The 27,289-nt window shown below is 37.0% G+C and overlaps 1 protein-coding gene across 16 annotated transcripts in view; it reads right to left on the bottom strand.

The window, feature by feature from the left end:
• MAP7 (microtubule associated protein 7) overlaps positions 1-27,289 on the bottom strand; it is a 193,320-nt gene that overhangs the window by 110,841 nt on the left and 55,190 nt on the right. The window contains exon 1 of one of the 16 annotated variants that reach the window (XM_010343034.3): positions 2,804-20,920. The exons of 14 other annotated variants lie outside the window; for them this stretch is intronic. In XM_010343034.3, coding sequence (XP_010341336.2) covers positions 2,804-2,825 — 22 coding nt within the window. In that variant the 5' untranslated portion in view covers positions 2,826-20,920. Of the gene's footprint in view, positions 1-2,803; positions 20,921-27,289 lie in introns of those variants that run through there. One more of the 16 variants, XM_003932473.4, reaches the window with a different exon arrangement.

The raw sequence follows: 27,289 nt of genomic DNA, 5'->3' as shown, positions 1-27,289 counted from the left end.
GTGCTGCCCCTCCAGAGGTGGCTGAGCAGAACTCTGGCCTCACCCAGGCTTCAGACAAGGAGAGATGTTATTCAGCCTGTGACCTGGCATTTCACCGTGAAATTATCTTTCTGGAGTACTCGATTTAACTAGTAGGAAGAAAACTTCCTGATTTTTTCTTTTCTGCTGAAAACATTGTTTGAATCATCTACGATAACAGAAGATATTAACATTGCATGTTGACTTTCTTTTCCAAAAGTTAGAACAAATCAGCCATGGTCTGTCAACCACAGTAGTTATACTTATCCATGGTTTCACTTTTTGAAGTTTCCATTACCTGTGTTCGGCCAGTCTGAAAATTGGTGAGTACAGTACAATAAGATATTTTTAAGAGAAAGAAAGACCACATTCACATAACTCCTATTATACTGTTATAACTGTTCTATTTTATCATTAGCTATTGTTGTTAATTGCTTACTGTGCCAAATTTATCAATTAAACTGTGTCACAGGTGTATATGCATAGAAGACATAGTATATACAGGGTTCAGTGCTATTCACCATTTCAGGCATGCACTGAGGATTTTGGAACCGTGGGTGGAAGGACAACTGTACGAAAACAATTAGCATGTTCTACGGCAGTGAGACTCCTGATTTTATATAAAACTGTATCATTTTTTGTCGTTTTGTTTTGTCTTTTTACAAAGAGAGTAGGTGTGGTCTCTCCTACTTTGCTGTCCTATTGAAAACTAGGGATGGATTCATTAATTTGATAATTAACTGCCTACTGGTTGCCAGGGACTGTTCTAGGTGCTTGGGATACAGCAATGAACAAAACAGAAAACACTCACTGCCCTCAGTGAGCATATATTCTAGCATGAGGAAAGACAATAAACATTAAAGCATCAGGTAGTGAAAAGTGCTGAGGTCAGGCCAAACAATAACAGAGAGCAAGTTTTGTCTCGGGGTGTGTGTGTGGGGGGGTCATGTGTAACTTACTGTTCATTATTCCACAGTAGCTTGATGGTGAAAACAGGTTCTGCTCCCACAACTGTGTGGACTTTCATTAATGAGTGGCAGAGCTGCCAAATGTCGAGTATACACACAGGTGCTAAGTGTGCAGAGGACAGCTCCCCCTGCATCTCCACTCCAAAGAACGTATGGTTTTTACACTGAAATTTGAATTTATGGAAACATGAAGCTACTATGTTTTCTACTTTTGCAGGAAATTGGAAAACTAGAACCAAAATCAAGCATATGGAAATTGAGTATTTTTAAGCCACTTATCTAAGAGTTTCTGACCAGTTATCTGGATTTTAAAACCATTCTCTCAATTTTAAATTTCTCTATTGGACATTTATCCAATTTCCTTACTGAGTAATCTCTATTTCATCTTATAGAAGCAAACTTATTTTAACACATCCAAATGATAATGAAACCCAGTGCTTATGCATCAACTACGTCTTATTCTAATACTTAAAAACATATGTAAACATGCTTTCTGCAAAGAAAGATACATCTCCATAAAATCGAATCATTAAAAGTTTAAAAAAAAAATGGAAAGTCAGGTGGTGAACAAATATTAGGCAAGGCATTTTTACTCTCCTTTAACGTATATACAATTCTGAACATTTGAGATTATTCCATTGTTCAATGATACTGACACACTTGCAGAATATAAATAACCTGTCTGAAATCACATAACCAATAAATGCAGAGCTAAAAGGAAAATTCAGATTCAACCCCCTCAATATTTCTAATATGCTGCCCTCACTCTATATTTTATAATCATAAAATAACAAAAGCAAACCACTTATTCACACTAGCCCATCTTCTAACAATTGCTGGATACTGGCAGCATGTATCTCTCCTATATCATATATCTCCTAACTCATGTATCTCTCCTATATCAGATGAAGGAGATGTGCTTTTATAATACAAATTTGCAAATATTATCTGTGAAAATAAAGATTTCTATTTTTAAAAGGCAAATAACTTAGTGAATAAAGGAAGTTTATTATTCTAAAAATTAAACTTAGTAGAACACCCACATAAAGAAACTTAAAGAAAAGGAAATAAGGTAATAAAAATTAATCTCCGAAAAGTAGTCTGTAAGGTTCCAATGCCTGTAGTTTTCTCTGTAAAGCCCACATGTGACTCACTGTTAACATATCATGAAAATGAAAGCATTCTGGGAAAGAAAGACGTAACTGGGTGGCACAAATAATGTTTCTGATCAAAAACAAAACAAAATAAAAAACCAATAAGCAGGCAAGAGAAATGTGATCTTTCTTCTTAATAAGCAAACAACAACACTCCCCAAATACACCTCTCTAAATAGAAAAGCAATCATTTTTCAAAAATCCTGATCTGATCTGGATACAAATATTAAGAGGGCTAAAACATTACGAATAAATTATATACTGAAATTTTTTTTGGACAGCAGCATAATTGCATATGTTTGTATAGTTTGCTACCGTTCAGCTTCTCACTGTTTTTTTTTTTTTGTAAAGAAAGAAATATAGAAAATAGAGAATGATGATGGTTTGCCTTTAATTTTCATAGAAACTAACATATGGCTCTAGGACATGAAGACAGAAGTATAAATATATAGTTTATATAACAAAGATCATTTTATTTAAATTCCCACTCCTTTTCCTAAGAACATTAAAACAAAGATTTTTTAAAAAATCTATTAGAAGATTTCCTACTTTGTATTTCTACTTGTTACAAGTATTAATTTGTTAAAATGGATTTAAAGATTGCCTGATTCTTAAATGTCCTTATTAAGGTTTTCAAAACACATTTTGAGCCCAAGAACTTACGGTCCAGTTTAGTGTCTTCCATGCTAAAATCCTTCTTTCTTGAATATCCTGCAACATATCTGCATGTCTTCCTCTTCTTGCTTTGCGTCCTCAGCCAGGCAAAGACCAAATATCAGTGAAGGGGCAGTTTAATCATGCCAAGTATTATCTCTCACACAGCTTGAGGTAGCTCAGAAGACGAGCAAAGGGTGGTGAGACATACAACTCGACAGCCACTGTTTTTAAACAGTAACCGTGTTCACTGAACCAAGCACAAACTGAGAAAGGCTTCTGTTCAAAAAAGCCAGTGAAGCTCAAATGGCTATGGGCTGGGAGTAGGGGAGGCTTTTCCTGGTTAAGAAATGGTTGCTAAATATCACCTCGGTCTCAGGGATTCAAACTCAGAGGCCCCAAACAGAATGCACATTAAACATACACTAAAAACTTAATTGTTCACCAAAATCATCTAAATGTTACATACAATTTCTCCAGACTCTCTGTCTTTGGGTTTTCTGATGCATTAACAATGACATTTAAAACTCTGAAGGTTATGGCTGATTTCGTTCCCATACCAAAAGCATCTGAAAAAGGCGATCGTTTAAAATCAGTCAGGCAGAGTGACCTCTGTTCTCCCTTCACTGCTGAGAACAGACATGGAGTCACTGAGAAAGTGTATGGAATGCCATTTAGTTGCCCTGTTCAGAAGGTCCAAAGACTTGACTTGCTTTAGCAAGTTTTGAATAATTACGAAGGCTTTCACAGGGGAGAGGAAGAAACAGTGAATTTAAATGCTAAAGTTTTAGAAGTTATTTCTATATGCATTAAACATAGGTCTTCAGAGTTTATCTTTTTTTAGTCAGTGATATATTGCATTGTAAACTGTGCACTCAACATGCCTACCACACTTTTGACTTGTAATTATCTTTAAAAGGGCTTTTTGTTTAGGATCATAGAGTGGGAACCTAGGAGAAAGGATCAGGTTAAACCCTTGCCTGGCCCTCACAGCACTGAAAAACGTGTGACTTGGGGACCAGAAAACTTTGATTAAAACCAATTAACTTGATGAGTTTGGGTGAGCAGTGGGCCCACTGTGAAAAATTTTTAGATGAAAATAAAACCTTCCAACCCCTCTGAACTAGCCCGTTCAAGAAGTTGGACCTGACCCAACAGAGACTGGCCACTCATGGTTTCTAAGATGTGTGAGAGTCAAGCGCGTGCACTGGACTTGGCAACTAACCTTGTTGACACCCTTGGAACTACAGACTCCTTAGGAGGAGCCAGTGAAGTGCCAGTTCCAACTCAGCATCACTCCTACAGCCCCAGGGACCCAGCATCAGAATGTATGATCACCACTCCCCACCTACTCCATTTTCAAAAGTAGCCTATACAGACATGGGCAATACATTGTGGGCGGGGCTTGTCCATCTTGGTTATACTTTTTTTTTCCTCTCTTAAGGTACTGATACTGACATTTTAGACTGGATAATTCCTTGTTGTGGATGGCAGCTGAAACTTATTGATCATCTATTATGTGTCAGATATTATTCTAAGGGCTTTCACACATATGAACTGGACTAATCTCACAACAACCCTCTATGATGCCAGTTTTACGGATGAAGAAACTGAGATGCAGAACTGTTGAAGATGATAAGTGACAGACTCTTAATTCCTATACAGATGCTGCTCGACCTACAATGGGGTTATGTCCTGATAAGCCCATTCTAAGTTAAAAATATCCTAAGTTGAAAAAGCACTTAATACACTTAACCTACTGAATATTATAGCTTAGCCTAGCCTACCTTAAATGTGCTAACATTGACATTAAGCTATAATTGGCAGAACCATTTAACACACAACTTATTTTATAATACAGTGTTGAATATCTCGTGTAATTTATTGAATACTGTACCCAAAGTGAAAAACACAATCGTTGTATGGGTACTCAAAGTGTGTTTTCTACCGAACGCATATCACTTTCACACCGTCTTAAAGCTGAAGTCTCCTGAGCTAGGAACGGCTGCACTACGTTCCACTGCAGCATCTACCTTCCCTCTAAGTAAGGAGGTGACTTCTCACTTCCAAGCAACAAAGGCATTCAGGCCAGTGCTGCCTGCTGATGGGAAATGACTGGTACCACAAGCAGAGAAGAAAGGCAGGGAAAGACAGAGGACATTGTGTGGAGACAATGTACTACTCTTCCCTTAGGAAAAAGAGTTGTTTTTTTAACTAATGGTGATGAATTCATCCAGAAAAACAGCTGAATGCCAACAAGAGAGAAAAGAGAATTAAGGGTTTTGTATATGACAAGTGGCTCAAGCCAATTTCTCTGTCCCAGTGCATGGAGCAGTGGGTACTATCAATTATGCATCATCTTAAACTGTACACTGCATGGCCACTGTCATAGAAAGAGGCATGATCCTAAACCCACGCATCTTTCTCAAGACTAAGGCATCAGCTTATCACTCTACTTTTGGTTTCATTCTCCTTTTTTTCTTTCCCTCCCTCCCTGCCTTTCTTTCCTTCCTTCCTGCTTTCTTTCTTGCTTGCTTGTTTTCTCTTTCTCTTTTCTTTCTTTCTTTGAAGGTCTCATTCTGCCACCCAGGCTGGAGTGCAGTGGTGTGATCTCAGCTCACTGCAACCTCTGCCTCCTGGGATCAAGTGATCCTCCCACCTCAGCCTCCTGAGTAGCTGGGACCACAGGTGCATGCCACCATGCCCAGTTTTTTGGGTTTGTTTTGTTTTGTTTTGTAGCGAAGGGGTTTCGCCATGTTGCCCAGGCTGTTCTCAAACTCCTGGCTCAAGTGATCCTCCCATATTAGCCTCCCAAAGTGCTGGGATTACAGGTGTGAGCCTGGCCTGGTTTCATTTTCAATATATTGTATAGCAAAGCTACATCAGTGCTGGATACTAGCAGATAGATGAAGCCCAAATTGCTAACTTACAATTTAATGTAAAGAAATGGAAATCAAGGGGAAATAAAAAATTGTTCAAGTCAAGATCATACAATAATCCCTAACAGATATAAAATACAATAAACATTTTTTTTTAATGGGAGTTGGTGAATTATAAACTTGACTACAGAGGAGTCTGGGGAAAATTCTGAGTAGCCACGTCCTCCCCTTTTGTGCACCGATTCATTTCCTGTTCACCGCCTACCTGCTTTCTTTAGAGTCGTTCTAACCCTGCTCTCTGGTCAAGTTCATGACTTCACCAGCTCTTTCTTTCAATCTTAAGTCTATGCTGCTACCCTCGAAACTGAAGAAAGCCTGGTCTTGTGCTGGTAACACGTGGAGGCTGCTCACATCCTTTCTGATTCTCTCTCATCAAATCTGCAATCTGACACCTTGCTCCGCTTTGTTCTTTCCTCTTTCCTGTTTCTCCCTCTTAACTTTTGGCTACCAAAAGAGAAACCGGTTTTTGTAAAATAGGAATTTGAAGTGGCAGCAAGAATTCCATGAAGTTGAGATATCTAGTAGCATTCCTGCTTACTGTCTCCACTCCAGCCTTCCTGAGGTATAATTGGCAAATAAAAATTGTATATATTTAAGGCGTACAACACAAGGAAGTGCTCTACCTATACACTATGAAATGGTTACCATCATCAAGTTAATTAACACTTCCATCACTTCTCATAGTTATCACTTTGTGTTTGTGGTAAGATCACAAGATCTACTCTCTTAGCAAATTCAAAGCATAAAACATAATATTACTAATGATAGTCACCATGCTACACAGTAGGCCTCCAGAATTTAGTCAACCTGAGATTTTGTACCCTTTGGCCAACATCTCATTTTCCCCACCCTCCTCTGCTTGCTTTTAACAAAATTTTATTCCACAGAGAATTGTGTCCTCCTGCATTCTTTTGTATTCCTTAGACCACATCAGAGGTAGGAGTAGTAGAGGGTGTGTGTGTGTGTTTTCGTGTATGTGTGACAGTGAATATATAAATGAAAAGATGAGGCCAGGCGTGGTGGCTCATGCCTGTAATCCCAGCACTTTGGGAGGCTGAGGTGGTTGGATCACTTGACGTCAGGAATTCGAGACAGGCCTGGCCAACACGGTGAAACCCCATCTCTACTAAAAATACAAAAAATTAGCTGGGCATGGTGGCAGGTACCTGTAATCTCAGCTATTTGGGAGGCTAAGGGAGGAGAATCACTTGAACCCGGGAGGAGGAGGTTGCAGTGAGCCAAGGTTGCACCACTGCACTCCAGCCTGGGCAACAAGAGGGAGACTCTGTCTCAAAAAAAAAAGAAAAAGATGAAGATCTAGTTGTTCCACCAGATAACTGAAAGCATATAGATAGGCTAAGCACTTCGTCTGAAAAAAAAAAAAAAATTGCACTTACAGTGCATTCTCATTATTTATAAGAATTTAAAAAAAAATTCTTGCAGACTTCCATAATTTTACACTAGAATCACATACATTAAATTTCATTATCATAATTATCAAAATGACACAGTTTAAACTCTTGGTGTTGGTAGAATTATGTTTATCTAACATAAATGCTGAGGAGCTTGGCTATTGCTATTTTAAGAGAGAAATGCTGAGAAACAGATTTCACTTATGTTTTATTTATGGTTACAGAAAACTAAAAGCAGAGATTCATTTTGTAAAGAAGTTTGTGCTTTTTTTGCTGAAAGCTAAAAGCACACATATAGTATACATTATTAAAGGACCCAGGTCACCCACTGTTATTTGCTGCAAGTTGGTTTTGTTCATAGTGAGTCTTACTTAAACACATCTGAATTGTTTCAAATCCCAATAGCAACTCAGGGGTACTGCAGCACACCACTTGCTCTGGACTCCCTTGATTCTTGATTTTCCATTGTTTTTGTGTTTAAAAAGTAATAGGTGAAGCCTAAGCAACATACTGAAACCACCATCCCTAAAAAACACATTTTTAAAATAATAAAAGTCAGAAATTGGTAAAAATAGGTGGAGCTTTGGGGGGGACTCTTTGTTTTTAACATTTACGATGTAATCTGGCACTTGGACTTTACTTTCTATCTCAACAGTTATCTTATTCTCTCTTCTTTCTCCTTTAGAGAGTCTCTAGAGGATATATTCTTCAAGATGCTGGAAAAGGAAGTTGCTGGGGTATATTTCTTAGCCCCAGTTTTATAGTACCTTGGACAGTGACAAAAGCCACCCATGCTGTTTATTTAGGAGATACTCACTCGATTCAGTTACAGACATACCCTGCATGTGATTCTTTCTCAAAATCTGAATTTACATTACCCTGGAATCTTGCACGCAGTCCTCAATTGCAGAAACATCTAAACTTCACAAAAGCAGACAAAACTATAACAAGTGGTACTTTTGTTTTCTATATTAATACTTTTCTACTCACCTGTAATCAAGCCTTCCCACTCTTCTTCCTATACTTACTACAGGCATATCACCAGCTACGACTGGCTTTCCTGTGGCACTTGTGAGACTCATACTGGTTTAAGAATAATTACAATGAAGTCACTTTTAAATGTTTATGACTGAAGCAAAAGTTCTTATGGAATATTTCAGCAAAATTAGGTTGTCCAGTCTGGATTACTGGGGCTGAAACCCAGCTTGGGTCAAATGCTGGATTCTTTCTAGCAAGAGTCAGTTGCTACCAAGACTCAATTGCTTCTTTCAATGGAAAGAATTTCTGCCAAAATACTATTTCTCAAGCACTTTTTTTTACAACTTCTAGAAGATTTAATTGTCCCCTTTCACAAAGGAAACTTATAGTCAAATATTATCTGAACTCTCTACCTTTTGCTGCCAATTCCTACAAATTAATTACAATGCATTTCAGAGAGGATTTCACTGATACAGAGGATTAATGGGAGAGCTTGACAGCTGGAGTCTGATGTTAGATTAGAAATTAAAATAAGGAACTTGACCTAGTTTCAATAGGGACATTTGTTAATTTCCTTAAACCAAATCAATGTAATCTTTCAGTTATTTGCCTTCAGAATATGGGGCTAAAATACCTATGTTATGATGGGGAACAAAAACATATTATCCATATGTATAAGAAACTCTTGTACAAAATATCTTTGACTTTAAAAAACACATATAATTTGATGTTTCCTTTTTGGTATATCCCAGGCTATGACATTCATTCATTGTTCCCAACCACTGGCCCTAGACATTACACTCTCCTCAGTGAGTAGCAGCCAGCAATGTCACAATGAAGTTGGGGAATAGAGGGAAGGAAAAAGGCAAGTATAACATACCCCAAAGAAAAAATTATTCTCTCATAACCTAATTTGCATGCAGCCTACTTGACATATTGGGCAAACAGCCTAGGCTCAAACTAGTGTTACCACTTTGCTTCTGGCTTTAGCCTACCAACTCATTCCTGTAACTTGTCAGATTCGTCTCCCTACAAAAAACAGCTCAAGTAGCTCATCATTCCCCTCCTCAGATCATATCTTGCAAGTGCCCACTAAATCAAGGTCACTGCAATGTCTTTCCATCTACTTTGCAAGAATGATTCCCCACTCCAGATATCCAATGGTTTTGACAGAATGGATGCACTTGCTATTCCTTTAACATGACTCATGATTTCATTTTCTATTTCCTTCTTTCATGCTGGCTCTTTTTTCCACCTGAAATGTCTCTTCAATCATCTCTGTTAAATCTTCCAAACACATCAAGAGCCAAAGCACATACCCTCACCCTCCCTAAAGGACATCTCAATTCGCCCAAATAGAAGTGCTTGTCTTCTCTCTGCAGAAGCTACAAACACATTGATTAACCGTCTCTAACAGCATTACAGCAGAAGAGGAGGGTTATCAGACTCATCTGCTTGGTCCCTGAGAGTCTTCCGTGTACAGAAGCCTAAACTGTACGCCCCGAACTGCGATGGCCTACCTTCCAGCATGAGTCAGTTCCAGTGGCACTGGGATACAGTAACAAGCTGCAATCTCAAAGTTCAGACACAGCTGCTATAATTATTTTACTATCTGCTCTTGTAGATTTTTTGAGTATAAATATGTACATGTGTACAATATAAAAATGGGATCTTCCATGTAATACTATTTTAGAATCTGTTAGATCGCTGATATCTTCTATGTGAAAAGTATGTTTCTAAAATGCCTTTATTAATGGCTGTATAATACTGAAGTATAGAAAACACTAACTTATGCAGCAGATTCCCAAAATTAGACTCTTTCCAATTTTTTAATGTTATAAAGCAAGGCTGCCTATATTGTTGTACAAACCTCATCAATATCGAAGTGTAAATTCCTCAAGAGGAATTGCTAGATCTTTGGTTAGGAACATTTAAGAAGAATTGTGATATATTTTACCAAAGAGAACCCTTATTGCTTCATCCTAATTAATGGTGGTGATTCATGTAATAGCTTCTCATTTACCATATGCCTGCTGTGTTCCAGGAGCTGTTCTTTAAGACTCTTACATCCACTGGACGGAGACAGATAATATATGAGAACAGGTTAATAAACCAGATCAATATTATGAAGAGAACAATATTGCAGGTGAGAGAAAGAGATGTGCATAGGGGTGGTTGGGGGGGCCTCTCTGACGAAGTAGGTTAAGGAGGATCCATCAATTCTAAAAGCCAAAGAATGAGTGCTTCAGACAAAGGGATAAGTAAGGGCAAAGACCCTGAGGCCTGAGTGAAAATGAGTATTAAGAGGGTGGAAAGAAAGCCACTCTGGGTTAAAGTGTGGTGAGAAAGAACAAATGCAGGGAACTGTAGTTAAAGGTTTTATATTAACACCAATGGGAAACCTTTGGCGGGTATAAAGCTTTAAGAAGAGGAGTGACAAAATCTGTCCTACTAGTCTAAAAGGTGACTCTGGCAGCCATGTAGAGGCTCACTGGAGGTCCTTGTGTATGTGGCAGGGGCAAGGGTAGAGCAGTGAGTCCACTTCAGTCACTGATGTCATAACTGGGAGAGAGCAGATATGGCTTAGACCAGAAATGAGTATAGATACCAGCTGCGATATACTTTGGAGGTAGTGCCGACAGGGCTTGTTATTGGGTTGGATGACACCTGGCAGCTGGCTGAGTACTATTCCAACAGAGCGGCCTGAGCACCAAACAAGCATGAGGAAAAGAATCAAAGACGAAAAGAAGACGCATCAAAAGGTAAAAGTCTGCGACAATATGATAGACAAAGATGTGATCACACTGTTTCTCTATAGTTTACATTGTTTTCTCTATAAATATTGTCTTCTATGCTTCATGTCAATCTAAAACTTTTTTTTTTTTTTTTTTCTGAGACAGCACCGTGTTCTGTCACCCAGCCTGGAGTGCAGTGGCATGATCTCAGCTCACTGTAACCTCCTCCTGGGCTCAAGTGACCCTCCCACCTCAGCCTCCCAAGTAGCTGGGACCACAGATGCACACCATTATGCTTGGCTAATTTTTGTGTTTTTGGTAGAGATGAAGTTTCGTTATGTTCCCCAGGCTGATCTTGAACTCCTGACCTCAAACAATCTGCCCGCCTCAGTTTCCCAAAGTGCTGGGATTATATGCATAAGCCACCATACCTGGCCAATCTAAAATTTTTATAATTACTTTCCATGTCAATAAAAGCTCTTCATAGATGTATCAAATATGCTAGCTATATTCACCTTCTACACATTTAAGTTATTTCAATTTTTACTATGACTTTATACATAAAGTTTTAACTGCAGATTAGATTGCAAGGGGAATTAGTAGGTCAAAAGTAGGAATAGCTTTAGGGCTTTAATACCTAGCACCCAAAATAATTTCCTGACAGGTCTTACCAATTTACTCTCTTCCCAACATTATAGGTGAGTTCCTATCTAAATGTACTGCATAGTCTCATTAAAATCAAACACAAATCTTGGCATAGCATTTATAAAAGGTTGTAAACATAAATGATATAATTGAACATACAGGAGAATTGGCATTTTTAGAGAATATATTACCATTTTAATATAAATTTTGCCAGTAGTATGGTAGATTCTCTAACAAAGGCATTTCTACTGAAAATAATTACACGGAATACGCTCTCAGATTACAGCTCTTACTATTAACTACTGAGAGCAGATCAGTCTTCTTGATGTGTTGATCTTTAAACTTTCTTTTAAATATGATAAACATACTACTATACAACATCATGTTCCACTTCCTGTGATTTAAATAATCTACTATAAAGCTGACAGACAAATATGACCGAGTTTTTGTATCAAAATTATAATTAGTTATGAAAGGTATATGAGAAAGTTGGTTTAATTTTTGTATTTTTTAGGATGCAGCAATCCTTGATTTTTACATACTTTGACAAAGAAGTTTTCTATACACAATCTTCCCAGTGGAGAAGAGAGAACATGAAAATTAGCCTCTAGCCATCAGGAGCAGCTCTGCTCGGGGTCTAGGATCCTCTTTGCCCAAGTGGCAGTGAAGGGGTGTACTTCCCTTCCTTTATGAGCGCAGCCTGCTGCTTCTTGATGGTACGTATGTTTCATCATTTTCTGCTGAAACGTACCTTCTATAAAAGCATCAAATTGTGTCTTGCACTCTCTTTCTGCCTAAATACTACCAACTCCACATGTACATTCTTTTTTGAAAGCATGGTGTTAAGTAGAAAGCTTGTGGAACAATTCAGCATGGATTGTCATCCAGTGATCTTTGTGGTCCAATCTTTTCTGTACATCAAAGGAATGTAAGGCATCCTGCAGAGTGGCCTTGTCTCCTCCCTAGGCTGGTTTAGTCAATTTACTTGAGTGTGCACTATCCAAAGGGATCCTGCTTTGCTTCTGACACTAGAACCCATGTAACATGGGGCATGTCATTTATTCTCAAGAGCTGTGCGGTCCAGTAGGGTAACCACCAGCCACATGTGCCTATTTAAATTTATATTAATTAAATTAAAAATTCAGTTTCTTAGTTGCAGTAGCCACAGTTTAGATAATTTCTAAAGTACCTTCTAAAACTAAATTCTAATGATTTTTGTGGCTTTGAAGTTCTTTTTAAGGTACTTTGACTCTGAAAACTTTGCAAAAATATTATATCTACAAATATTTTAACTCATTAAATAACAGAATTTCAGAAATGAAAGCTTCTTTTAGATCACCTTCATTTATTTCCTAATTTTTAACACAGAAAAAGCTGAAGTAGAGGATATAAGAGATTTGTTCAAGTTCGTATGATTAGTGAATGGATGTGCAGAAGCAGAACATACAATTCATAATCTATGACACCTGTTCCAGGATTGCCACTGTATAAAAGAGAAAAGGAATTGGTTACATTAAAAGCAAAGACCAGTGAGTATCTGCATACATTTTAGGTGTGTATATGTATGTATATGTGTGTGTATATATACACAAATCTGAGATAATTTGACCATCAAAATATGTAATTAGCCAAAAGAATTATAGCCCACAGAATAAATATTCATGAGTCTACACTGACACAAACAAGAGAGAAGTGAGACCTCTTCCTTATGGTAGAAAGGCAACTAATAAATGTAGAAGGAACAATGAATTTTTAAAAATTACTATTTGGCAACCAATATAATACTAATTGATCCAGGCAAGAATCATTGAAGCTAAAATTAATGGATGAATATGTAAGAAAGAACAGAATATTCACATGGTCTCAAAATAACTCCTCACAAGATACTTACTAATTGAAAACAAAAAATTAGTAACTTGATAGTGGAGAAACCTAGCAGACACCACCTCAAACAGGTGATGGAGGTTAAAGCTGGAACAAAGCAACATGTGACTCTTGATATGATACATGGAGAACAAAAAATCACTTCTGTGGCATTCAAGCCAAAAATACATTATCTCAGTCTAATTATAAGGAAATACCAGGCAAATCGAAACTGAGAGACATCCTACAAAATAACTGCCCTTGAATGCTTCAAAAATGTAATATTATGAACTACAAAGACTCAAAGGAAGTGATAAAGATTAAAGAGACACGATAACACAATATGTAATCTTGATTTTCATTTGTTAAAAAAGACATTATTGGGACAAATGATGAAATATTTATAAGGTCTATAGATTAGACAATGGAAACCCCCAAAAGAGGAGTAGCTAAACTTAAATCAGATAAAAAGGATTTCAAGGCAAAAATCTTTAAGAAGAGTCAAACAAGGCCATTATTTAATGACCAAGGAGTCAATTCATTAAGAGGACATAAAAACTGCAAATATATAGGCACCCAGCACTGGAGCACTCAGAAACATAAAGCAAATGTTACAGCTAAAGAGAAAGACTGACATCATTACAATAATAGCTGGAAACTTCAACACCACACTTTCAGCAATGGACAGATCATTCAGAAAGAAAACCAACAAACATCACAATCTGCACTATAGTTCAGATTGATCTAATAAGTATTCATAGGACATTTCTTCCCACAGCTGTGGAATACACATTCTTCTCTTCAGCACATTGATCATTCTCAAGTCTGGAACATATGTTAGGCAACAAAACAAGTATTTTAAAATTCAAAATATTAAACAATATCAAGGACTTTCTCTGATCTAACTAGAATAAAACTAGGAATCAATAACAAGAAGACTTTTGGAAATTACACAAATGCATGGAAATTAAACAATATGCTCTTGAATGACCAGTGGATCAATGAAGAAATTAAAAAGGAAATTAACAAATTTCTTGTAACAAATGAAAATGCAAACACATTATGCCAAAACTTATGGGACACAGTGAAAACAGTACTAAAAGGAAAGTTTATAGCACTAAGTGCTTACATAAAAAAAGCAGAAAAATTTCAAATAAGTAACCTAATGACATTGTATAGAATGAGAATAGCAAGAGCAAACCAAACACAAGATTAGTAGAAGAAAAGAAATTAGGGCATAAATTAATAAAATTGGCCAGGCATGGTGGCTCAGGCCTGTAATCTCACCATTTTGGGAGGCCACGGTGGGAGGATGGCTTGAGGTCAGGAGTGCAAGACCAGCCTGGGTAAAACAGCAAGACCCTGTCTATACCAAAAAACAAAAACAAGCAGACAAATAACCAAACCAAACAAAAATAGAGACATAACTTTTTAAAAAAAAATACAAAAGACTAACAAAATGAAGCCTTGGTTTTTAGAAAAGATAAACAAAATTAAAAAAACGTTAGCCAGAATAAGAAAAAAAAGACATGATCCAAATAACATCAGAAATGAAAAAGGAGGCATCACAACCAATATTGCAGAAATTCAGAGAATTATTAGAGGCTACTATGTGCAACCATATACCAATAATACACCTAGAAGAAATGGATACATTCCTAGACACACAAACCTACCAAACGGACTAATAACAAGTAATGAGATCGAAGCAATAATAAAAAGTTTCCCAGCAAAGAAAAGCCAAGGATCCCATGGCTTCACTGCTGAATTTAACTAAACATTTAAAGAAGAACTAACGCTAATCCTACTCAAATTATTCCAAAAAAAATAGAGGAGGAGGGAGTACCTCTAAAGTCATTCGAAGAGGCATGACACCAAAATCAGACAAAGATACATCAAAAAATGTAAAAAAAGAAAGAAGGAAAGGAAGAAAGGAAAGGAAAAGAAAAAGGAAAAAGAAAGAAAGAAAACAAACAACAGGCCGAGATCCCTGATGAGCACTGATACAAAAATCCACAACAAAATACTAGCAAACCAAATTCAACAACGCATTAAAAAATATTCATTATGACCCAGTGGGATTTATCCCAGGAATGCAAGAATGGTTCAACATATGCAAAATCAATGTGATACATCATATCAACAGAACAAAAAAACACATAATTATTTCAACTGATGCTGTAAAAGCATTTGGTAAAGGTCAACATCCCTTCATGATAAAAACCCTCAAAAACTGGGAATAGAAAAAACATACCTCAACATAATAAAAGCCATATAGGATAGGTCCACAGCTAGTATCACATTGAATGAGGAAAAACTGAAAGCCTTTCCGCTAAGATCTGGAACAAGACAAGAATGTCCACTTTCACCACTGCCATTCAACATAGTACTAGAAATCCTAGCTAGAATAATCAGACAAGAGAAGGAAAATTGGAAAGAAAGAAATCAAATTATTTTTGTTTGCAGATGATATGACCTTATATTTGGAGAAGCCTAAAGACTTCACCAAAATACTATTATAACTGATAAACAAATTCAGTAAAGTTGCTGGATAAAAATCAACATACAGAAATCAGTAGCATTTCTATATGCCAACAGCAAACAGTCAAAATCAAGAAAGTAATCCCATTTACAATAGCTATAAATAAAATGTCCGGAAATAAACTTAACCAAAGGAGTGAAAGATATCTTCAATGAAAACTGTAAAACACTGATGCAAGAAATTGTAAAACACACCAAAAAGGAAAGATTGGAAAGATGTTCATAGATAGGAAAAATAAATATTGTTAAAATGTTAAAATGTCCATAGTACCCAGATTCAATGAAATCCCTATCAAAATACCAATGACATTGTTCACAGAAATAGAAAAACAATTCTAAAATTTATTTGGAACTACAAAAGACCCCAATAATCAAAAAGAACAATATTGGAAGAATAGCATTACCTGACTTCAAATTATACTGCAGAGCCATAGTAACCAAAATAACATGGTAATGACATAAAAACAGAAGCACAGACCAAAGGAACAGAAGAGAACCCAATAATAAATCCATACATCTATATTAAATACATTTTTAACAAGACTATGCCAAGACTATACATTGGCAAAAGGATAGTTTCTTCAATAAATCATGCTGGGAAAATGGAATATCCATATGCAGAAAATGAAGGTAGACCTCCAACTCTTGCCATACACAAAAATCAATCAAAATGAGTTAAATACTTACATCTAATACTTCATGAAATTACTAAAAGAAAACATTGGGGGAAACTCTCCAGAACATTAGTCTGGGCAAAGATTTCTTGAGTCATATGACCCCACAGGCACAGGCAACCAAAGCAAAAATGGACAAATGGGATCACTTCGTGTTAAAACACTTTTCACAGCAAAGGAAACAATCAACAAAGTGAAGAGATCACCCACAGAGTGAAAGAAAATATTTGCAAACTATCCATTTAACACGGGATTAATAATGAATATATAAGGAGCATAAACAACTCTATAGGGAAATATCTAATGATCTGATTTTGAAATGGGCAAAAGGTCTAAATAAACAGTTCTCAAAAGAAGGCATATAAATATCAAACAAGTACATGAAAAGGTGTTCACCGTCATTGATTATCAGAAAAATGCACATCAAAACTACAATGAGATATCATCTCACCCCTGCTAAAATGGCTTTTATTCAAAAGTCAGGCTATAACAAATGCCGGTGAGGACGTGGAGAAAAGAAAACCCTTATACAATGCTGGTGGGAATGTAAATTAGTACAACCACTATGGAGAACAGTATGAAGATTCCATAAAAACCTGAAAATATAACTACCATACGATCCGAGACTACCACTGCTAGGTTTATACCCAAAATAAGGAAATCAAATGTATCAAAGAGATAGCTGCACTCCTATATTTATTACAGCACTAGTTATAACAGCCAAGATTTGGAAGCAACCTAAGTATCCATCAACAGACAAATGAATAAAGAAAATGTGGTGTATATGCACAATGGAGAACAATTCAGCCATAAAAAAGAATGAGATCTTGCTCTTTGCAACAACATGGATAGAAATGGAAAACATTAAGTGAAATAAACCAGGGACAAAAGGCTGATTTTGTGTGTTCTCACCCATTTGTAGGAGCTAAACATTTAAACAACTGAACTCATAGAGATAAATGGTAGAATGATGGTTACTAGTGGCTGGGAAGAGCAGTGTGAGTGGTGATAGGGGTAGAATGAGTGGGGATGGTTAATGGGTACAGAAAAAGAATAAGATCTAGCATTTGATAGCACAACAGGTTGGCTACAGTCAACAATTTGTTGTACATTTAAAAATAACTAAAAGAGCCTGTAATCCCAGCACTTTGGGAGGCCAAGGCAGATGGATCATGAGGTAAAGAGATTGAGAACATCCTGACCAACATGGTAAAATCCCGTCTCTACTAAAAATACAAAATTAGCCGGGCATGGTGGCACACGCCTGTGGTCCCAGCTACTCGGAAGGCTGAGGCAGAAAAATCGCTTGAACCTAGGAGGAGGAGGTTGCAATGAGCCAAGATTGCAGCACTGCACTCCAGCCTGGCGACAGAGTAAGACTCCATTTCAAAACAAACAAAGAAAAAAAACTAAAAGAGTATAACTGGATTGTTCGTAACACAAAGAAAGAATAAACGCTTGAGGTGAATACCCCATTTACCCTGATGTGATTGTTATGCATTATATGTCTATATCAAAATATTTCACATACCCCATAAATATATATAGCTACTAGGCACCCACATTAAAAAAATAATAAATAAATAAATAAATATGTAGAGAGAGAGTGTGTGTGAATCTTGCTTTGTCACCAGGCTGGAGTGCAGTGGCGCAATCTTGGCTCACTGCAACCTCCATCTCCTGGATTCAAGTGATTCTCCTGCCTCAGCCTCCTGAGTAGCTGGGAATACAGGTGTGTGCCACCACGCCTGGCTAATTTTTTGAATTTTTAGTAGAGACCGGTTTCACCGTGTTAGCCAGGATGGTCTCAATCTCCTTGTGATTGCCCTTGTGATCTGCCCGCCTTGGCCTCCCGAAGTGCTGGGATTACAGTTGAGAGCCACTGCACCTGGCCAAAAATATTTTTAAATTATGAGCATTTGAAAAATCCAAGTGAAGGGTACATGAGAATTCTTTGTACTATTCTTGCAACTCTTCAGCTTTTCTGTAGGTCTGACATTACGTATGTGAAAAAAATTTAAAAAGATTAATATTAGAGAAATGTAAATTAAAACCACAATGAGATACTACCTCACACCCATCAGAATGGCTCTTATTAAAAAATTTAAAAATAACATAATGCTGGTGAGGCTGTGGAAAAAAGGCAATGCTTATACACCGCTGGTGGGGATGTAAATTGGTCAGTGGAAAGCAGTTTGGCGATTTCTCAAAGAACTTGAAACAGGAGCACCATTTGACCCAGCAATCCCATTATTGGGTATATACTCAAAGAAATATAAATTGTTCTACCATAAAGACGCATGCACATGTTCATCACAGCACTATTCATAATAGCAAAGACATGGAATCAAACTAGATTTCCATCAATAGTAGATGACATAAAGAAAATGTGGTACATATATACCATGGAATACCACACAACCATGAAAAAGAACATCATGTCCTCTGCAGTAACATGGATGGAGATGGAGGCAGTCATCCTAAGTGAACTAATGCAGAAACAGAAAACCAAATAATGCATGTTCTCACTCACACTGAGTACAGTGGACACCAAGAAAAAAACAATAGATACCAGGGCCTTCTTGAGGGTAAAGGGCGGGAGGAGGGTGAGACTAAAAACCTGCCTATTGGGTACCATGCTTATTACCTGGTGAGACAAAATAATTTAAATATCAAACCCTGGTGACACATTATTTACCTATATGACAAACCTGCACATGTACCCCTGAAATAAAAGTTTTTAAAAAATTAAATTTAAAAATATTTAACCCAAGGCCACCAAATCCCTATTTATTATTGATAGTAAAAAAATGAATGCAACATTTGGCTCCTTTATACTCACAGGAACATTAATTAAAATGGAAAAAAAACTGAACATAAAACACACCAAAACAACAACAAAAAAGTTTTTCTAAAAATACACTAACATTTTCTCCCATGCAAAAGATACAAAAGAAAGTAAACTTCTTACCTACTCCCTTCTCCATTTCTATTACAACTGTCTTGCTGTAAACTTCCGTGAAAATATGAAAATGGATTCTTTTACATAGTGGCCTACCTTCAGATATTTTTAACTTTCTTTCAACAGAAAAAAAAAAATCTATTTGATGTGATCAGTTGGAAGAAACTGTCAGATGCCTAATTTAAAACGGGCCAGAAATAAATATGAAAATTGAGCAAAGAGCAATTTGAAGGTGAAACTTGCTGGCTCTGTGTGGCAAAGGGTGATGGAATCTCTCTTATCTGGAGCAGCAGGCACTAAGCTGGGGGAACTTCTGGGAGCAATTTCATGAGACCACGCGTCACTTGACTTGAGATTCTTATTCTTGGCTCAAGAGAAGCCCTGAAATATCCATCTCAAGTGAGTCCAGCATTTCCCTCCCAGGGCCAGGGCAGACCTCACATTGGGCAGCCTGAGCCAAATTAAAATCTGGCACTATTCTTAAACACAAAAGCAAAAAGAAATATTTCTCATACTTTTCCCCCTAAAGTGAAATAAAAGCTAACTAAACAGTCTCATAATAAAGAGTAAAGTATAATAACTTTGAATTATGGATAAAGGCTACTTTAATTGGACCCTGGCACAACTTACCATCATTATTGATGTGAGAGCCATTTGCAATTGAAGAAAGGAGTCTCATTTCTCTCTGTCCATGGTCATTCCGGTATGATGTAGATGTATTTATTTAATTCTTTCTTTGCCACCTAAATTATTAAACTCTTAGACATTAAGTAGAATTCCTCAGCTTGCTTCAACAGTGTCTTGCACAACAGAATTTGGGGTTGGGAAGTCATTTTCTTAATCAATTGGGGGTTGTTTTCTGTATATGTGTACTTGAATATAGATATTTGTTAAGTCATTCTTAAACTATTAATCATAATATTGATATTTTTTTTTCCTTTTAGACAAGGTCCTCACTTTGCCACCCAGGCTGGAGTGCAGTGGTGGTATCATAGCTCACTGCAGCCTCAAACTCCTGAGTTCAAGTGATCCTCCTGCCTCAGCGTCCCAGTTAGGATTACAAGAGAGTATCACCTGGCCAGGTTTTAATTTTTTTGTAGAGCGAGGGTCTCATTATGTTTCCCAACCTGGTCTGAAACTCTTGCCCTCAAGTGATCTCCAGCCTCAGCCTCCTAAAGTGCTGGGATTACGGGCATGAGCCACTATGCCCAGACCCAGGTTCAACAATTCTTAAACTGTGAATCATAATATTAATTTTTTTTTTTTTTTGCTAAATGTGCAGAACTTTTATTTTTATTTATTTTTTAATTAATTTATTTAACTTTAGGTGCATACTATATCTGGCATTTCTCCCCATGTTATCCTTCCCCATCTTCCCCTCCCTCCCCACTCCTCACTGTTTCTCCCCTACCCACCCAACTGCCCCCAGTGTGTGATGCTCCGCTCCCTAAGTCCACGTGTTCTCAATGTTCAACACTCACCTATGAGTGAGAACATGTGGTGTTTGGCTTTCTGTTCTTGTGTCATTTTGCTGAGAATGATAGTTTCCAGATTCATCCAAGTCCCCAAAAAGGACACTATTCTTAATCACTTATTCCAAGGCTTCTACTATAGCTCAGGATTTACCAAGAGTATGCTCTGAGTGGTACTTTCTTCCAAAATAGAAGGCTCTGATATTAAATGTATTTGAAAAATGGTATGAATTATGTCTCTTTTAGAGAATTATAACACATATACTAAATGTCTTGAGGAATCTTACAGTAAAGCAAGCAATTCAATAAGGTCTCTAAACTTACTTGACTGAGGACTTTCCTTTTCCTCAATATTTATTAATCTGGGGGTAGTTGTGAGATACATTTTACAAATGTCATTACATTGTGTTTCTTAGTTTTATTAATGCAAGATTTTTCTTTAAAAGATATAGTTACTTGATATTGTTTCAACATGACATTTCCCATAAAATGAATATCATGTGGCGGTAAATTCTCTTTGTAAATCAAAAGTACCAGGATAAGCACATTAATTGGAAATTTAGGGGAAATCAAATTGAGAGGGTCACCTGAGTGCCTTAGTAGACAGTAACTAAGTTGAATGATCAATTCCACTTCAGTTTTTTAAAATACTTTAAATATAACCCATAATGCATTTTCACAGATGGCAAAAATAGATATTAAACTCCATTAGTAGGCTCCACAAGTCTGATGCAGATAAACATTTTTTTCCTCTTCCTAGAACCTTGTGAAACATCAAGTACATCTCATGGACCAATTAGAGTGATAAACCATCACTGCTGCATCCACACAAATTGTTGTAAGAACAAGTGCAACTGATTGCAAATGAAAATTCTCTAAATCCTAGATACAGGAAGAACTACAGCAGCTATCTGCTCAGTCTACTAAAGTCAATGCAAAAACCTAGGAGCTATATATTTGAATAAAAGTGGTGTGAGGAGGGGAAAGAAAGGCGAAAAAAATTATGTTTAAATCCTTAATGAAGAACTACATTATGCCCGGCAAAATCGTGAACACCAGAGTGAAGTCTCCTTCCTTGGCAGAAGCAAGGACAGGAGAGAAGGCTACCACATATAAGATTAAGGCTCTTTGCAAATGGAGAGTTGCAGGTGTGACAGCTAGAAGTATCTTTCATAAACCTTTGAGTCTCTAAATGATGTGAGTGTTATCAACTCTGTTTTCAAATTAAATTCTCTGTGTATAATTTCACTAATAGCAACCATATGGAAAGCATCTGTAGCTTTCCTCAATTCTAATTTTCATAGGCAGAAGAGACACTGACAAAAATAGCCCGGCAATCTGAGAGAGCCACAGCAGACTGACCTAGTTAGATTCTGCAGGCTGAGTGCATCTGAGCTGGCTTAATCCTGCCCTAGCTTTGAGGCTGTGGTTATGTCCCAGAGCTCAGACCTTAGGGTTCACTGGGTCTTGTGAATTCACAGTTTATAGGTCACATGGGTATTTGAAATCGTTTTGGTGCAGATCTGACCAAACCATCTAAAGCTATCCCAAAATCAACTCTCTGTAATAGGAAGATTTCTGAAATCATCATTCTCAAAACAATAAAAAATTAAATAAACAAAACCCATAATGATATCAAATGACAAATGTTAAAATGGAAAATTATCTATAACACATTTGACAAGAAAAGGGTAAGTAAATTTTATTTATAAAAAGTTTAAGCATCCCAATTAAAAATGTGCAAAGAAATATGTAATTGACAAAAGAAAGGAAAATGCTAACAATTATATAAAAATGTTTAACATCAGCGGTAATCAGAGAAATGCAGATTAAAACATAAACCACCCATGGAAGGGGCAGGATTGAAAAATCTAAAACATAAAATAAACCACCATTTCTTTATCCATGACATTGACGAGTGGTGGTGGGAGGTGGAAAATTATGTCTGAATCCTTAATGAAGAAATCCTAAGTAAGAGGAGACCCACCTTAACCATTGCAGAAGAATGTTTTGAAAATGCTTCTGATGTAAACTGTAAAGATGGGTTGTAAAATCACAATGTAATGACATGTCACATTTATAAACACACATATAAGTTCGTTTATAAAGGCCAGAATAATAAATACCAAAATGTTAACATAGGTATACAGAGATGGTAGGGTTTATAGATGATTTAGAAACAATTTAAATTTTTTATTTTCTAAATAAATATGGCCAGGTGCAGTGGCTCACACCTGTAATCCCTGCACTTTGGGAGGCCAAGGTGGAAGGATTGCCTGAGGCCAGTAATTTTAGAGCAACCTGGGTAACATAGTGAGACCTTGTTTCTACAAAAAATAAAAAAAAAAAATTAGCCAGTCATGGTGGCATGTGCTTGTAGTCTCAGACACTCAAGAGGCTGAGCAGGTAGAATTGCTCGAGCCCAGGAGTTCGAGGCTGCAGTGAGCTACGATAGTGCCGCTGTACTCCCGCATGGGCAACAGAGCATGACTCGATCTCCAGAAAACAAACAAACAAAAAATGTACTTAGTATTTTTCTAATCAGAAAAATGCATGTTACATTTACAATATTTAGGCAGTGACAAGTGAGAGATGTCTAGAGGTGATTTCTGTTCACAATTTTCTGCGTTCCAGTTGTTAGTGATGGCACAAAAGATGCTTGAGGTTGGATCATTAACATGGGTATGCACTTCATATGCTAATATATAACAGAGCTGAAAGTCCTCTGTTAAGAGTCATGCTTATTCTGGGAAAAAGGTCTCTCAAAAAATTTTGAGAAAGACAGCATTACTGCAAAAGGACAGCTTACATTTTATTTACTTTCACATTATGTTCATATTTAGCTAATCATAACATTTCGATAATGATTTCATTTTCAAAATCACTTTTTAAAGTTTTAAATAGTTTCTAGATAATATTCTTATACAAGCTTTTCCAGTTTTGGGAAAAACTTTATGCTAAGTATTCGCTTCTCTCACATTTTTATTCACTTTTTAAAGTTTTCTGATAGTAGTGACACTATCTTGGCATTCTTTTCACAAAGCTTTTTTTGGGTACCAATTGCAGCAGAAGATGACAATATGCTTTCCACATTTATTTTATGAAGAGAATATGCTCCAAGAAAAAAACTTATCACACAAAATTCTACTTTTGTTTATAAAATATAAAATAATAGTGTCTCTCCCAGTAAAGCAACAAAATATTGATTCTCGCTATCTGCCATGCTAATGGTACTTCTTAATAAAGTTCTTAGATGCAATGGGAAATAACTAATTGCACATTACAGGAAACCCATGCAAGTCATAGTTAGGAATCTTAAAATTTTAGGCATAATCTGTCAATCCCCAAACAGACTATGCTCACCGTCACCATCCCTCTTTTTTGCAATGTTTTTTGTTTTGTTTTGTTTTTACCAATTTCTGATTTCTATTATTTTAAAAATGTGTTTTTTAGGAATGGTGGTTTCACTATGTTGCCTAGGCTGGCCTCAAACTGCTGAGCTCAAGCCATCTTCCCAAGTAGCTGAGACTATAGAGGTGCCCCATCACATCCAGCTATGATTTCCACTTTTAATAGGCACAGAAAGAGTCCAGTAGGTGCTAATCTCCTTGAAAAACACTGCAAACCATTTCAAATAAGGACATATCTCTACTTCTAGGAGTAGACCAGTTGTATTTTTTTTCAATGAAATTTCACGATCCACCATGCCATCTGTGGGGGGAAGGAGGACCAACGCATGTTGTACTGACAAGTAAGGAATTGTAGAAATTCACTTATAGCCTGAAAAACAACTCATGAATCCTCAACTAGAAAAAAAAGTATGTTTCTTTTGCTATTAACCAGCAAATACTTGATTAATATCTATCCTTTTATCTCCAACATTAATGATTCCTTTTTTTCTTTTCCATTCCTGCCTAGGCCTATAACTTTGCCTTACCGCTTCATACTATTTATTTGGCAACAATATAGTCTAGGAAATCTTTACCTCATTACAATGCTCTGTAACATCAGGTTTCCTTTCTCTTTCTTTTTTGAGACGGAGTTTGGCTCTGTGACTTGGGCTGGAGTGTAGTGGCGCAATCTCAGCTCACTGCGACCTTTGCTTCGTGGCTTCAAGTGAGTCTTGTGCCTCAGCCTCCTGAGTAGCTGGGACTATAGGCGCATGATACCCACTCAGCTAATTTTTGTAATTTTCAGTAGAGACAGGGTTTCACCATATTGGCCAGGCTGGTCTTGAACTTCTGACCTCAGGTGATCTGCCTGCCTCAGCCTCATAAAGTGCTGGGAATATAGGTGAGAGCCACCACGCCTGGCCCGTAACATCAGGTTTCTTATACTGCAGACCTTGATGATCCTGGAGACAAGTCCCAATGGCAGTCTCCAGCCTTCTACCATGGATGGATGTATCTATTTGCCACAAAGATTCGTAAGACACTTGTGAACTGGAGTCAGCCAAATACATACTATTCCGCTTCCAGAGATATATAAGCTGGCACAAGACAGCCTGTGAGTTTGTAAAAAGTAAAAATCCTTTTATGTCTACACGAAAAGTCACAAGAAAATACTCTAGTCATTGAGACTTCAACAATCACATGCTGTAATTATTAACCCCGTGCTTACTATTAAGTTCTTTCAAAATAGAAGTGGCAGAAGCAACCCAAAGAGCCAAGAATAGAAAATCATTATTATAAGATTTAGGAACATCACACTTAGAAACTATCAGTAAGATTTTCTTCAGTAGCTGGATAAAATTCTAATATAATTTAGTTATGGGAAATATAGGATCCAAGGAAAAGCTAGTTCCGTTATACTTATTATATTGTTTTAATGACACAAATATGCCAAATGATGTCATTAAGATATAATATGACCTCAGTTAATGAAACTTAGCTGGTTAACATGCTCTCACATTATTCTCGCACCCCACATTATTCTTAGGCCTTTTTGATTCAGTATGCTCTTACGCCCTTTTCTCAATAATCCAAGCCACCAAAGGATCTGATGAGTGTTTTCTCACCCTAATTATTAAATGGATTACAATTCAATATTATCAACCAAGGGATGACTTGTTTTTTTCGGACATTTGAATTTAATTCTCTAGTAGCAAAGCAAAAATGGGACCCCTCAGGTACCTGATTTCAGATGTCTGCACATAGCATGATCTTTCAGCGTATGCGTCTGAATTCATCCTTTTGTGAAAAGTGGAAGTGAAAACACATACGTGCCTGTCTCCCCAGATACCTGCCTGTGCTGCTTGGAAGATAAGCCAAGTTTGGCACGAAGGTATATTCCCATCATCACTGCTTCTGTGGGCCTGGAGTCCCGGCTCTCTCATACCTACAGATCTGCCTGACAGTCCCTCGCCTACAGACTCTCATCCTACATTCCCTCCAGAGCTCATCTTATCCCCCAAACATCCCCTTCCCTTCTCCCCATAATCACTCCCCTTTTAGATGCAGACTTCATGCTGCAAAGACTTCAACATTACTGTTGTTAGGACTTCACGATGTCTTTAACTTTTTTTATGAAGTCCTAGAATCCATCTCTACCCTTCTGTGTCATTGTCACCTAGAATAATGATGCTTCTGAAAGTGAAAGATGTCAACTGTATAAATTATCACAGACTACTGAACTTGTTTTTAACTGTTAGTATTTTTTAAATTAAAAAATGTACAAATTCCCCTTCCTGTGACCATGTGTTCTCACTGTTCAACTTATGAGTGTGAACATACAGTTTGGTTTTCTGTTTCTGTGTTTGTTTGCTGAGAATGATGGTTTCCAGCTTGTCAGGGGTGGGAGGCTAAGGGAGGGATAGTATTAGGAGAAATACCTAATGGAGATGATGAGTTGATGGGTGCAGCAAACCACCATGGCACGTGTATACCTATGTAACAAACCTGCATGTTCTGCACATGTATCCTAGAACTTAAACTATAATAATAATTAAAAAAGAAAAACAGGTAATAATATTATCTGTACCACAAAAAAATGTAAAAATTATACCATAAGAGACTAAAATTTGAACAGACTTTCTTCATTGTACTTTGCGCTAAGCTGAACAAATCATCATATTAGGTCAAAAATAGTCAAGTAGGGCAATTTCATGTAATTCAATCTAATATCTGACTCAATTTATGCCAATGATTTTAAGTGCCAGGATGAGCTGTCTGTGCAAAGACAGATGACAATCAGCAAGCCTCTTGTTGCTAGGACAAAGCTGTTTATGACTAGTGACCTAGATTTCTCACCCTGTGGTGCCCAAAGCCAGTCTATT

Source organism: Saimiri boliviensis, chromosome 4, assembly GCF_048565385.1.
Source record: "Saimiri boliviensis isolate mSaiBol1 chromosome 4, mSaiBol1.pri, whole genome shotgun sequence".
NCBI lineage: Eukaryota > Metazoa > Chordata > Mammalia > Primates > Cebidae > Saimiri > Saimiri boliviensis.
The sequence above is the reverse complement of the archived record's forward strand: the minus strand, read 5'-3'. Positions and strand labels throughout refer to the sequence as shown.